The 14,149-nt window shown below is 35.0% G+C and overlaps 2 protein-coding genes across 3 annotated transcripts; one reads left to right on the forward strand and one right to left on the reverse strand.

Moving 5' to 3' along the window:
- The first annotated feature begins 215 nt into the window (after window positions 1-215).
- On the forward strand, window positions 216-5,093 carry LOC107028691 (poly(U)-specific endoribonuclease-B). Of its 2 annotated transcripts, none has more exons than XM_015229857.2 (8): window positions 216-435; window positions 516-581; window positions 799-852; window positions 2,021-2,113; window positions 2,190-2,255; window positions 3,165-3,773; window positions 4,041-4,112; window positions 4,622-5,093. In XM_015229857.2, the coding sequence occupies exons 1-8, from the start codon at window positions 331-333 to the stop codon at window positions 4,853-4,855; spliced, it is 1,299 nt and encodes a 432-aa protein (XP_015085343.1). In that variant the 5' UTR covers window positions 216-330; the 3' UTR covers window positions 4,856-5,093. The 2 variants fall into 2 exon arrangements, with proteins under 2 accessions (XP_015085343.1, XP_015085344.1); XM_015229858.2 differs by having other exon boundaries at window positions 217-435; window positions 2,051-2,113.
- Window positions 5,094-5,538: 445 nt separating this feature from the next.
- LOC107026738 lies at window positions 5,539-13,626 on the reverse strand. Its single transcript, XM_015227818.2, has 13 exons — window positions 13,472-13,626; window positions 13,302-13,349; window positions 12,256-12,304; window positions 12,124-12,172; window positions 10,418-10,488; window positions 9,715-9,773; window positions 9,400-9,501; window positions 8,986-9,043; window positions 8,671-8,807; window positions 8,485-8,541; window positions 7,402-7,499; window positions 6,335-6,540; window positions 5,539-5,850 (listed from the first exon to the last, which is right to left on the reverse strand). The coding sequence occupies exons 2-13, from the start codon at window positions 13,311-13,313 to the stop codon at window positions 5,780-5,782; spliced, it is 969 nt and encodes a 322-aa protein (XP_015083304.1). The 5' UTR covers window positions 13,314-13,349; window positions 13,472-13,626; the 3' UTR covers window positions 5,539-5,779.
- Window positions 13,627-14,149: the final 523 nt, after the last annotated feature.

Genomic DNA, 14,149 nt, shown 5'->3' on the forward strand with positions numbered 1-14,149 from the left:
ACCAAATCAAGCAGGACAGATGTCTTCCTTTTATTGGTGTTCAAAAATTATCTTGCAGGACTTTCTTACGTTAATGTCAACAACATGTTCATAGTCATTTAAGTCCCTCCTGTCGGCAAAATATAACCAAAGAACCTCAAACATCAAGATATTCACATAAATGCCATTACCCGCCTCACTTAACTTCATTCAACTGCAACTATTAAATTCCACCACTATCAGATCAACACAATACCAGTAATCTCTCAAAAATATATATATATATAATTTTTAAAATCAATTTTTATAAAAAAAAAATATAACAATTCCCTGTTGTTGATTTGATCAACAATGGAAGGTTTAGTAAAAGGGTTGTTGAATGTGGCTTTGGGCAATGATGAAAATGAAAGAGACAATCAAGATCGTGATGAACGGTCAAGATCCAGTTGGGCGCAGGTTAGCACCCAAGACTGACACTTTATAAAGATTCAATCTTTTTTAACTGTATGTTTATGGGGTTATGCTAATATGTGCAGGTGGTGACAGGGGAGCAGGAAGATGATGGGGTTAATAGTGATAGTAGAACTGGATATAATAGACAGGTTTTTCTTGATTTGTTAGGATATTAGGGTTGAATTTAATTTTAAAGTTTGGATTTTTTTTTAATCCCTTATTAATAATAATAACAAATAAGTTGTAATTTCAAGAGTGGGGAGCGCAGAGTGTATGCAGATCTTATCTACGTTGAGATGAATGAGTGTTTGTTTTCGATAGGCCATCCATGTTAATACCTTTGTAAAAGTTTGAATTTTCTTGCAGGATGAGAGATATGGGAGAAATGAGGAATCAAGGCCTCACATGATGCCCCAAAAGGTGCATACAAGTTTTTTTTTTTATTGGTTGTTGTTTGTTTTATAGTGTCTTTAAGATTCTATGGTGTAAATGTCATGAATATGAGACTCCCAATTCTTGAATTATATGTTTTTTTGTCTCAAGTTTTCTTGTTTGTAGAGTAGCTTTTGTGGTCAAAATGTAGTTTTTTTAAGTAAAATTTGAATCTTTACAGTGATGATTAAACTTGCCATTGATCTCTAGATTGATTCTGTTTCTGTAGTGTGATGGGATTTCTTGCTTCATAGAATAACCCAAATACAGTGAGACTGGCCCAAATAGAGTGTGAATGGATATAGAGGACTCATAAAGCTAAAGGTGAAGCCGGGATTTTTAATATATGGGTTCTAGACCATAGTTCTTGTTACTTACTAGGTTCTAGATAGATTATTGTACATATCAAATGAATTTTTTAACACAAATATAGAATTTGAGCCAAAGCTATTGGGTTCGAACCAGGGGAGGAGTTAGGATACCTCTAACCCCCTTGGTCTAAAAATTATACTATATACCATTGTCAAAATTATCTTTTATGTATATATAGTAGAGATATTGAACCCCTTTGGATTCTTCGTTTGTTTACTTCTTTAGATATTGTATCTCCTTAGTGAAAATCCCGTTTCTGCCACATGTTCAAACCCAGTAGCCCAGTAGCTAAAGTTGTGCCTCCAGCCATTCATATAACAATTCCCAACTAGTTTGTGACCGACATATAGTCGTCCTCATTGTTTTATTAGTTAATCCAAAGAATTCGTTTGGTGATGGGATGGGATGGGATGGGATGGGGAAGGAGAAGTGTGATTGTTTTTCTCTCCTTGTTTGTGCAAAGAAGGTGCGGAGCTGCTTGTACAGTTGATTTATGCAATATGACAGAACAAGATGCAAATGCTGAATTGATAAGAAAAATCTCGTGAAATGGTATTGCATGTGACGCAAAGTTTTACAAGTAACTGTTTGAAAGGCAATAAAAGTCGGTTCTAATTTTTTCATATGGAAATTATTTCTAAACTGAAAGAACAGCGTCTTGTGTAAGATCTCAAGTGAGTTGAAGAATGAAGCGATAAGTATAATAATGTCATGAGGGTGAAATATTTATGTAGTCACTGTGTAGTAGTATGTTGTTTTCTGTTTGAACAATAATTGTTCTCAGCCGTCTCAAAACATGCAAGCTTCACCTCAGGGGTACCAAAGAAATGAAGACGAAAGGAGAGACAATGTCAACCAAAGCTGTTGGAACCAAAAGGTTTTGGTCTTGCTCAATTATCATATTTATTCTAATCTTCCTCGTGAATACTCACATGTTTTACTGGTATCTGCAGGAGGGCGAGGGAAACAGTGAAGGCTGGGAGACTGTCCAGAAAAAGCCTACTAAACGGCACCAACAGGTTATTGTTCTACAACATAGAGAACTAATATACTGTCTAAACCACAAACAAGGAGTGGATAGTTTTCGTCTAGACAAGCTTTCTTTTCTTGTTACTAGATAGAAGGTTATGATAAATGATAGTATCTGATCAAACTATAGTGAAAGCTAGGTGTTAATGTTTTCTCAGCAATTGAACACGAGTGAAGATATAGGTGGATCATAGGATTTAGAAATCATAACTAATCATGAGGTTAGAACTAGGTTGTGGAATGTCTCTATTGTGGGAGGAGACTGAGTTTTCAAAATCTTTCTTATACAAATTTATGGATGAGTGGAAGTTTAGTGAGTGTGAAAAAATTTTGAGGTATCGACTTGATCAAAGATTGTAGGTTATGCAATGCAATTTTAACTACATCTTGTCTGCCCTGATTGGTTTCAGAACAGTGCAATGCTACCGTCTTACTTGTGAGGCTTGGCAAAAAACTACTAAGAGATGTTTAGACACAACTCTTCTAACCTTCATTTTTCCTTCCCTCTAATGATATCAAATCTTAGGAGCTTTATATAAAGTAGTTAATGAACATATATGGGTGGTAATTGATATGGAGTGGAAACCTATATCAACTAACAGATAATTTGAGAATAACTTGGCATTGATAGGTTCGAGGGGGAAAGGAGTTCCAATGGCAACCGTGCTTCTGAGAGCATTGGAGCATAGAGTTTACAAATACTAAAAACTAAATTTTGAAGCATTCTAAGATCCCTTTCCACTATAAAAATATTCGTCATTTTGAAGTATACTTGCTAGTTCCGCTCTTCTTGTTGTTGAAATAACTCTTTATGGGAATTGGTGACCACGTTCTTTTCTTATGATTACATGTTCTTAATTTATGCTTACTATATGAAAATTATGAATATGCTGCAACAGGTAAAAATGGATTCTTGGAACAATTACAAAAAGCCTCTTGATGAGCAAGATTACTCCAATGAGGTTGAATATGGAGTTGACATGGAACCCTCCGAAGAAGAGCTATCAGACTTATCGAAAGCTTGCAACAAGCTCTGGGAACTTGATCTTAACCGCTTAGTTCCAGGGAAAGATTACCAGATTGAGTGTGGTGAAGGGAAAAAGGTGTACAATAAGGATGATATGGCAGAAGGGTGCTTATTTTCCTGGCTGAATGACGACGTATTTAACAAGCCTTCTTATTCTCGTTTCTGTTCCCTTTTGGATAATTATAATCCAAATCAGGGTGTTAAGGAGAATGTAACACCTGAAGAAAAGCGAGAACAAACAGCATTCATAGAAGAGATCAGTAGAACTGCACCAATTAAATATCTGCACAAGTATCTGTCATTGAAAGGCATAATTTCTGGTGATTATGAAGAATTTAAGAGAATGTTGACACGTCTCTGGTTCGACCTTTATAGTCGAGGTGGTACATCCGCTAGCTCTTCAGCTTTTGAACATGTTTTTGTTGGAGAGATTAAGGAACGCGGGGAGAAAGAGGTGTCTGGATTTCACAACTGGCTTCAGGTGCAATTACTGCTTTTCATATATATTGTATCTATGACATTACTCTTCCCCTCTACTTAGAATTAGTTGTAAATTTCCATAGTAATGTGCATTTTAAAATTCATTTAGGAGAGGAACACGACAAATCAGTCATCGTTCAATAGATTTCATACCTTATCCTTAGTTTTTTGTCCTTTTCACCCTAAACTGCATTGAAGTGCAGAATTTCTGAGCTGTGGAAAGAATAAGAAAAGCTTATATTCTTCTTACTTGTTTTATCCTTCGCAGTTCTATTTAGAGGAAGCTAAGGGCAATGTTGACTATCAAGGATATATTTTCCCCCGAAGGCGTGGAGAGATTGTAAGTCATACCAATCTTTAATTTAGTTGTCTAAGCAATAAACAGACTTTGATACCTGATACATGAATCACTAATCTTTTCTGAATCTAGTAAGTGTTCTAGTAAGAAATTACATGTAAAGCGAACATCTGAATTTTGTGATCTTGAACTAAAGATATGTAGAATGTACCAAAACATTCTTTAATCTAGTGGTCTTAAACATGTCATGTGGAAAGTTGGAATTAGAGAGTTACCGGAAAAGGAAAAAACATTCTTCTGAAACGGACTAAAAAGGGGAAAGTACAACAAACAAATTGTAGCGGAGGGAGTAACTAACAATCTCTGGAGAAAATTTCATTCTGTAAACAACATTGTCAAGTATATATATATCAACCATATCATATGGAAATGCAGAATCTTGTTCAAAGATGCTGATGTATTGGTGTAAAAGAGTATATCTACCTTAGTTTTTCCGCCATCTATTTGTATTCACTCAGCGTGTTAACTGAAGTTCTCTTTTCCAAATTCAGCCCGACTCAGAAACTCAACTACTCACTATACAGTTTGAATGGAACGGTGTCCTCAAATCTGTGTCAAGCAGTTTGATTGGAGTTAGCCCTGAATTTGAAGTTGCCATCTACACTCTCTGTTACTTTGTTGGAGGGGAGGAAAACCACGTCGAGATTGGCCCATATCCTGTTAATATTAGATGTTATCGATTGGGAGATAGCATTGGCTCTGCTTTCCCTGTTGCTGAATGTTGAATGTCACACACATCATTCTGTGATCTCCACAACTGAACAAAATATGTTTTGTGAGACATTTACCATTTGTTTAAGAAACATTCTTTGTTTGTGTTATCCGCGCTTCTATTGCTGTCATATTCGAACTGCTGGTGAAATGAAATGCTGAGTTTTAACATAAAGATTGTTGCTCAGCAGTGAATACTCTGGGAATAACTTGCAGTTTTATTTCTTGATATTTGATCAGTTCTTCTCTTTTCATTTTGTGTCTTCTTTCAAAAAAAATTAACTGGTTCTGTAAATGGCCTTCTTTCAATTTCTTTTGCAGATTATTGATCTTTCAAAACCATAAGGATATCTTTTGAGCAAATTGAAAATCTTAGGAGAAAACACTAGACCGTGTCGTAAAATTCTATAGTTGTTGTTGCAAAAGTTAGATTGATATTCATTTGCAAGTAAGCACTCAAACTTTAAGAGTACGCATCTAGACACCTTAACTAGCAACTAAACACTTTAACTTGCTCCCAGTGTGTCTCGTGGACACCCAACACTGACGTGCCACATGAATTTTAGTGGTGTTAAGATAATCATTTCGTAATAGAGACGGATTAAGATGTTTAAGTATGCATACTCATAATTGAAGTGTTAACTTGTCGAGGCCAAGTCCTGTAATGGAGAAAAAATCTAAATGAAGACTAGAAACGGATGATTGTAAATTCTATTCCATTTCTTCCCCAAAAGGCAAAAACATAATCGTTAGAACAAATAACAAAGGCAAATTTTCCTGAACTAAGTTAAAGAGTTGCCAAAAGAAGGGGTTCACGCCTCACTACGCTGGATTTTCAAACTATACATGTATAAAGGGGAAAAACATTCAGTTTACAACCAGATCATCCGCTACACAGAATGCAACAAGGCGCTACTACAGGTCACGAATAACTACAACTATGTGGAGCTTGTGTGAGGAAACATGTCCTGCAGAGCTTGACGAAGATTCAAGACAATTTCTGCATATGCTGCAAGAAGCAAAGATGTCAGTTACTCAGCATCCCGATCAATACATAAAATTCAAATCAACATCAAAGAAGCTTCGGGAGTATTTTAACGCAGATATTTTGTCACCAGAAGAATTTTCGTGGTTTAGCCTTTAAATCACCATGTAAACGAAATGCTAATTACAAGTGATACTTAATGCCTTGTTTTGGTCTTTCAATCTGAGGTAAAGCTAAGTATGCATGCTTGTATTGCTGTAACTGTCCTTTTAACCTTTTTTATGCCTGACATTACTTATCATTCTAGCAACTCAATCTCATAAACACCAAAAACTCAAAGCAGGTATAAGGAGCTCTTTGTTTTGTTTTGTTTTTCAAATTAAAGGTAAACACAGAATCATGAATAGCACAAAAATATCTGGGGTTCTTCATGAAGAACACAGAATATGCATTGTCAAACAATTTATACATACAGTAATAGAGGGCAATTCAGAAAAAGAAGCAAAACCTTGTGGCAGACCCATGGTCCGGAGTGCATGCTCTGCATACGTCAAACGCGCTGGGATAGGGTGACTTCCAACTCCATTTCCTTTCAGATGCGAGGCAATTTTATCAGAAGATCTCTTGGATTGGTGCATAGGCCATGCCAGGACACTAACCCCAGTGGGAAGTGTAGAGATCAGATCTGCATATCTCAGACCCACTGTCACCTTGCTGCAAGGACATAAATGTTGGTAAGAGTTGGACCTTGCAAGTTAACCCATAATTAAAATATGTAGAGTACTGGAGTAGCACTCTCTGTAGTAACCAAGATTACAGGTCAAAAACATTTGCTCTAGACACATACATATAATGAGATCGAATGAAACATTTGACCAAAAAAATTGTTAGTCAGACGCACACAACGGCAAGTCACATATACCCAATCAGAAAATGAAGAATTTGCTACATATCACGCCGCCTCGACGCATTCCCCTCTCTCCCCGGTATCGTCCCACACAGAAAGAAAGAGCGCAGAGCCCCGGCCCAACCTGTAGGTTTCCCTTACTTGCTGCGTCAAAAACTAAATCACAAGCTTCAATCAAAATATTTTCTATCGAGATTTCCTTCTATATCTATAATATTTTCCTTCCTTTAGACAATTATTGATAGAAGATTGTCGGGCATATCAACAAAGTTGTGTTTGGACACAACAGGAGAATGGAGGCTGTGCTATAGGCTGATAACGTTTATTCTTAATACCAAGTTAATCAAGTATTGCACCACGATAGTTGAACTATACAAGTATGTATATATATATATATATATATATATAATCTGCTTCATAGTTCACGGTATTGTTAGTATCTTTGCATACTGATATTCAAGTTGGAAGCTTATTATATTCATGCTTCTGCAGCCTAAACAACAAAATCTGGTTCACTTATTTCTTCTGTTCAGTACTTCCAAGACCAGTAATGACACAGGAAAGATCAAAGTTGGAAACACCAAAATGAAATAAGAAATTCAAATTCAACATCCAGTGACGCACAGTGAAACAGAAGATACAATAACAGAAAGGAAGAGAAGGCATACGAATCAAAATCTTCAATCACAAACTCAATCATATGGTATGGAAGACTATGATAGAGTTCACCAATTTGATTTCCATACAACTCTTTAATAAGCCGAACCTGCAAAGAACAAGTTGTATTTTTTTTTGAGAAGGTAACGACTTGTATTCTATTTCCACAAAAAACAGAAACCTGCCACGACAAGTTACAGGTTTCCTAATTACAAATGAGGAGGAGTATCTAGAAGATCTTCAACCCTTTAAGAACAAGTTGTATTTCACCAATGCAAATGTCACTGAAATATATTTTGATAGGTAAAGTAAATTTATGTCTAAACGGCACTGAAGGAAACCCTATTAAATCACTAAAATAGCTAGACACTCTCTATGTTATCCATCATACGTTAACTTCATCCCCTCAACACAATTCCTTCCAAATACTAAAGACGTTAATTTTCTTATCTTGAATTTCTGAATTACAATTACATCCCACAAGCCTCAACTCTTCTCATTTTTTTTATGAAGCAATGAGAATTCATTAAAGGCATCAAGAAGATGCATCAAAAGTTACAAAAGACTCAGCGAATGAGATTGCTCCTGTAAAACAAAACTATACTAGTCTAGCACCAGGAAACTAACACATTCCAGAAAATAGTCACAACTAGTTACAACTTACAGGAGTCTGGTCTAGCCAACAGAAAAGATTAAGCAAGCTTTATCGTTAAGGACATGATATCTTTTTTCTGCTTTCCATTAAATATCTTCTATATCTATAATTATCTTTATTACAATGTTAAGCTGAAATCCTCTCTATTTAGTCATCTAGGTTTCCTTTACCTTGTTTATCCACTGTCCAACCCAAAGATGATTCCACCTCCTTCAATTCTACTACTGCTCTGCCCCTACTTTGTCCTAATTATTCAACCAAATCTTCTGTGGATCTAGTAAATGATTAAAAAATTTGAAGAGTCCCCAAAGCACAGTTGCGAAGGAGAGTATGCGTGTGATTCAAGCCCATGACTGAGCAAGAAACAGATGAGTAATATCTTTCACCAACAAAAGAGGGAAGAGCTCTGGTACTTCATTATTTTTAAGTTAGGGCATACCTGTTCCCGTCTATCTACATACGCTTGCAACAGATCTCCAACATGGTCAATAAATCTCTGAAGAAATCATGAATACAAGTTCAGAAGTATCCAGTCAGTACTATGTATGAAAGAGGTAGGATCTAATAACAATGAAGCAATGACATATTAAAACAGGATCTAATACAAGTGATGTAGTGATCATACTATTGCATTTGACGAGAGAAACTCATTTTCAGCTTCACGTATTGGCAAGAAAAAAGGAATTGTATGTTCCAGAACAGTCATCTTCTCCAGAAATGACTTGCTCTCAAGCACACAGTGGTATAGGTCACAAGATTCGCCTGTAAATTAGACAAATCGACATCATTCACCAGTAGTCTAGATGAAAAATCAAAATTTTGACCCAACTCCAACACAATAAACTTCATTTGGGAAATTTGTACAGGTATATCTAAGTATGTACTGGAATGTTCCCACTGGAGAATTGTAGCCGCCACTAGACAATAGCACATGAAGTACCTGCATATGAAGTATCATATTGTATGCCTATCCTTGCTCCATCCAAGCAACAAATAACCTGCACAAAGAAAAAAGAACAAACAAGGGATAAAACAAAGTCAGGTCCATATCCCTCACAATTCCAAGCCCCATCAGCACAGCCAACTTGTTGTGATAATAAAAGTAGAAAATAATATCACCCAAGATAAACTGAACTATACATGAATCAGCATTTAGTGGAGACCTAAGATACAGAAAGGAAATGAAAATACAAAGCTACTCCAATAATAAGAGTTGACCAACAAACAAATTAGACATTACGAGAAAATTGTTTCACAATCCAGAAATCTGAACAGGTAATAACTTAAAAGGATCATTCAAAAATAATTTCTCCTAATAAGCCATGATAAATTGTAGTGACCAGGCACAACTTACCTTATTCCCAACTTTATAGGTAATTTTATCATGAAATGGAATTGGCAACTGGGTTGTATCCCCTGGTATTTGCATAGCCTTTCTCTCAGCCTCCATGTGTACCTAAAATAAATTGAATCACGTAACAAAAAACATGTGAGAGAATCTGACCAAAAGCAGAATAGTTGATCAGTAAGCTAAAACATGCAGGTTTCTGAATCCGGCATCCGCTAATGTGATGAGAGAAAAAGCCAGATTACTGATTCCTTGGTTGGGAAGGAAGTATCTTAAGGAACCATCAAATTGAAGCTGAACGAATAATTTAACCATACATACCCGCTCTCTTATTGTTGCCAATAAGCCATCATTCCATTGCTCACCTTTTAAGATGAGTTCTGCAAAAGAATTGAATGAGACAGGAATATCCTACTGTCCAGACTAGAAGAAGTACATTTGAAGGACAACTGAAGACCAACCAGGATTGATCAAGGAATAGAACTCATCACTATTTGTGGAACAAGTAACATAGAGTAAAAAAGCAATGCTTATTTATAATATGAGGTACCTCCACCACATACATCAGTTACTGAAACAACTATACCCTCTAAGAACATAGTCCAAGCATCATGAATTCAACAATGATTGAGCAAGTCGAATTCCTTTTCTTTTTCCTATTTACTTTTTTTGATAAACAAGTTAACCAGGTAAATATTAAACTTCATAGCAATATTTAAATAAGAAGCTTTTTTTCCAAGTAACAATTTTTAAGTTTTCAAGTAACAATTTTTTAAGAAACTTGCAGCCATATACTGATGTTATAAGGTAAGCTAAGTAGCTTAGATCAGATATCAAACATGGTACAAAAAAAACGCAGAAAATGACAAGGGGAAATCAAGTACGAGACTAAACATTACGTCCCATACCAAAAATGTATCACTCCAGTACTATTTGTGTGCTCAGAACCTAAATAGAACACAAACAAGAGCAAGAGAAAGAGCAAATCAGAATAAGATGTGCTCTATAATTCTACCAAAGTTACCTTGAGTTTGAGAAGCACGTGCAGCTTCAAATTCCTTTTGTAGACGATCAAAAATCGACTTGTCAGAATCCCTAGAAAAGACAATTCATATGTTTAAATCTTCTATAAATAAAATAGATGCACCAAGTCAAAGAGTATTTCCTTTTGATCAACCGTTCAATATGTTTTTTTCAGATCTTACATGCTTTGACAGAATAAATTACAGGAAATTCTGTTTATTAGTCCATTTCTGTGCTAAAAAGTTCTCTCATGATCATTAAGTAGATTAAGTTGATGATAAATCTTCTTTTCAACTTTTCTAGCTGTTTTTCCCTTCTCCTGAACTCCGTTCTTCCTTACCTTTATGGTCCTCAATTCACATTCTTCAATTAAAGAATTTCCTTTTTAAGCCCAAAGTCATCAGAGGCGGAGCTACACAAGCAGAAGGGTGGTCAGACGAGCAAACTTCGCCGGAAAATTGTAATATGTATAGGTACACTATTACACCCTCTGTCCCAATTTATACGACTCACTTTCCTTTTCAGTCAGTCCCGAAACGAATGACATATTTCTATAGTAACAATTTAACTTTAAAATGTCAATTTTATCCTTAACGAAATGGTATATAGCCACACAACTATCTATGACTTATTTTAGACCACAAGTTTTAAAAGTTTTTCTTTATTTTTTAAACACTGTGTCATGTCAAACTACATCACATAGATCGAGATGGAGGGAGTATTGTATATGTGGATATATTATCAAATGAACAACCTTACAACTGAGAGAGTTAGAGCCTGTTTGGCTCAGCTTAAAAGCTGGTCAAACTGACTTAAAAGCTGATTTTTGACTTATTTAGCTGTTTGGCAATACTCAAAATAGCTTATTTTAAGTTAAAAAAAACGTATTTTAAGCCAAAAGTTAAAAGCTGAGGTAGGGGTGCTTTTTTTTTTTTTAGCTTATAAGCTGTTTTAAGTTGACCACATTTTTATCTTTTTGCCCTTAATATTTTTATACAATCTCCAAATTACAACATATTCCTAACATCTCTTTCTTCCATTTTTCCCTTTTCACGTTTGACATAGCAACTTCAGCACTTTTATCCAAACACATAACTGCTTATTTTAAAAATAAGTTTCAGCACTTTCAAAAGTACTTTTTTAAAGCTGCTTTTATTAAGCCCATCCAAACGGGCCCTGGCCAGCAGTTAGGGGCATTCAAAATGTCATAAAGGCCACAGGTTTAATACCCAAGTTTTCTATTTTGCTGTGCCTAACAATTACAAGGCTTTTAGAATAATCTTGTTTTTAAGAAAAGGGAAAACTTATAAAAAGACAACAAATGTTCTATGACTTAGCTTAATTATTAGGTAGTGATAATTAAAATTTTATGTGCACCCCCTCGCCAACTTCTTTAAATTATTTATTTTCTCAAAAAAAAAACTTCTCTAAACTGTTTACTGCATATTTTTTAACACCCTTAAAGAAAATTTTGACTACGTCACTGGTAGTCATCCTACGATCACATATATCCAACCTGTGCAGTCGACTCTTCAACTCCTTTCTTAAACTTCAACCTAAAATAGAAGGCATAATATCTTTGCTTGCAATTTTAACTATGTGTCATTTGGTTAGAGCGAAATTCTATAAAAGATGTGAGATTTATTGAAAAACTTGAAAACTCATGTATATACCAGTAAAAGGGATCAAGTATCTTAAATCCAATACCTAGAAAGACGCTCTGCTAGCTCTGAATGTCTTTTAAGAACATTTGAAACTGCCAGAAACGGAGCAATATGAGTATGGGATGATTTAAGGGCCAAAAAGAAAAAACATCTACAAAAATGAAGAGAAGGTTACATCTAGCCCGTACAGCGTCCAGCTTTACATCCTCCTCTCGCATATAATTCTAACATGCAGCCAATGAAAGGTTATAAGCATAGAAAATATAAATAATGTCCAATAAAACATTGCAAAAGTTATTCCTTGTTCACTTCAAGAAAGGTCATAAGCATTTAACAATATAAATAAAGAGCAGTAAGGAATCGCCAAAGTTAATCCTTCCACTTCCAAAAGAAGTGGATACACATATGCACTCACAATTTAAAGCACATTTTTCAAATAAGAGTGCCATTACTGAACAACTATTGCTAATTATTCACTTATTTAATACGTTACTAATGACGTAGAATGAACTACTTGAAATAGTAAGTCAAATCTTCAGTAGATATAATATGTTCACATGCCCTCAAAGGAGAGGTTTAGCTGTCAATTCTCAACAGACGCAACACTAAATGAATTCTTGCCTTCTGCCTAATCCAAGGTAAGCATAGACCAGTAACAATGTGGGTAGGAGTTGAACGTAGCTGCTACCATATCTACTACTCCTGCAGGTTTTAAAACTCAACAAGCTTTTCCTCTCCCCTAACTGATCCTCCCCCCACACCAGAAAAAAAAAGAACATTGTGGTGTCAAACCTAGACAAACTATATTGCTCGGATCCTTCAAAAATGTTAACAGGTGTGTATTTTTGGAGAATCCAACACGAGTGCAGCAACGGAAGTGATGAATCCGCACAACTTAGCAGATAAAATGCATGTATCTAAGAGCAATAGATGTAACCAAAATTGTCTGAGCATTTCCTAACATGAAGGGATGTTGTTATAACTTATATGCTCAACAAAAACACCTTATTGTGGAACAATATTAAGACAAACAATTCTGATACAAAGGCGCAAAGCAAAACATAGTTCCTGTAACAGTAATCAATGATCAACAAAATACTCAAAATTTCAAAAACCAAAAAATAAACCCCCAACCAACCCCACCCACACCCAATTACCCCATACCTCATACATGAAATACTCTTTAACATTAAATAAAAATCAAGTCTTTAACAGTATTACCACTTCCCCCATTCTAACAGCTTCACTCCTTGTTCCCAATTTGATAAACTGCAAAAAAAAACGCATACAAATGAAGAACAAACAAACATTTAGGTCACATCAAAAACACGAATTTGAGTTGTGCAAAATTCAAAAGATGAAGAAAAATTGTTACAAAAAAAAAAACTCACCAAGAGTTATTCAAAACATAGAAGCTACTGTAATCTTCATAAACTGAATGAATAAAAATCAGTCGTCTTCCGATTTCAGCTTCCGTCGATTTTCTCCGGATGACGGTGGCCGGAAGTAAAAAGGGCTTTGTTATTTTGGTATTATTATTAGTTTGATGAAATTTTATTTGACGCCTATTTAGTTTTCAATATTACACTTTTAACCCCAAAGTTTCTGAGTTTTCATAGAAATCTCAGAAGAATCTGGTTGAGGGTAATGACGTGGCAAATAATAATCATGATATCAAAATATTCTTAATTTTATTATGTACTAAATAAATTGCTATTTTATTAAGTTTACTTATCATCATTCGGTAATATTCATAATTTCGATACCTACACTATATTGTCAAAAATATTTTATTTTAAGGTAATGCGTTTGTCTAAAATTTTAAAATGCTATATTTTCTTAAATTTTTGTTTTTGTTATACAAAAATTATTAGTCAGAGAGATTTAAGTATAAAAAAAAAAGTTTAAGAAAATTTTTATGAAAATAGTTGGTCAGAAGTAACGAAATTTTCTAAATCCCAAGAAGTTATATAGAACAATATCTGACGTTAAAAGTAGAGACCAAAAATTAAGCCTTGAACAACAATACTCCGAAGTAAAGTGGAACATCGTGTCCATACAAGAACATA

This window comes from Solanum pennellii, chromosome 8 (genome assembly GCF_001406875.1).
Source record: "Solanum pennellii chromosome 8, SPENNV200".
In the NCBI taxonomy this organism is placed as follows: Eukaryota; Viridiplantae; Streptophyta; class Magnoliopsida; order Solanales; family Solanaceae; genus Solanum; species Solanum pennellii.

Bases quoted from the DNA above. Each gene is read 5' to 3' on its own strand.
- LOC107028691 (XM_015229857.2), top strand. From the start codon at position 331: ATGGAAGGTTTAGTAAAAGGGTTGTTGAATGTGGCTTTGGGCAATGAT. The intron at 582-798 runs GTTTTTCTTGAT...ATTTTCTTGCAG, and splicing joins GAACTGGATATAATAGACAG to GATGAGAGATATGGGAGAAA. The intron at 2,114-2,189 runs GTTTTGGTCTTG...TGGTATCTGCAG, and splicing joins AAAGCTGTTGGAACCAAAAG to GAGGGCGAGGGAAACAGTGA.
- LOC107026738 (XM_015227818.2), bottom strand. The intron at 9,502-9,714 runs GTATGTATGGTT...AATTTATTTTAG, and splicing joins TGGCAACAATAAGAGAGCGG to GTACACATGGAGGCTGAGAG. The intron at 8,542-8,670 runs GTATGATCACTA...TGATTTCTTCAG, and splicing joins TTCTCTCGTCAAATGCAATA to AGATTTATTGACCATGTTGG.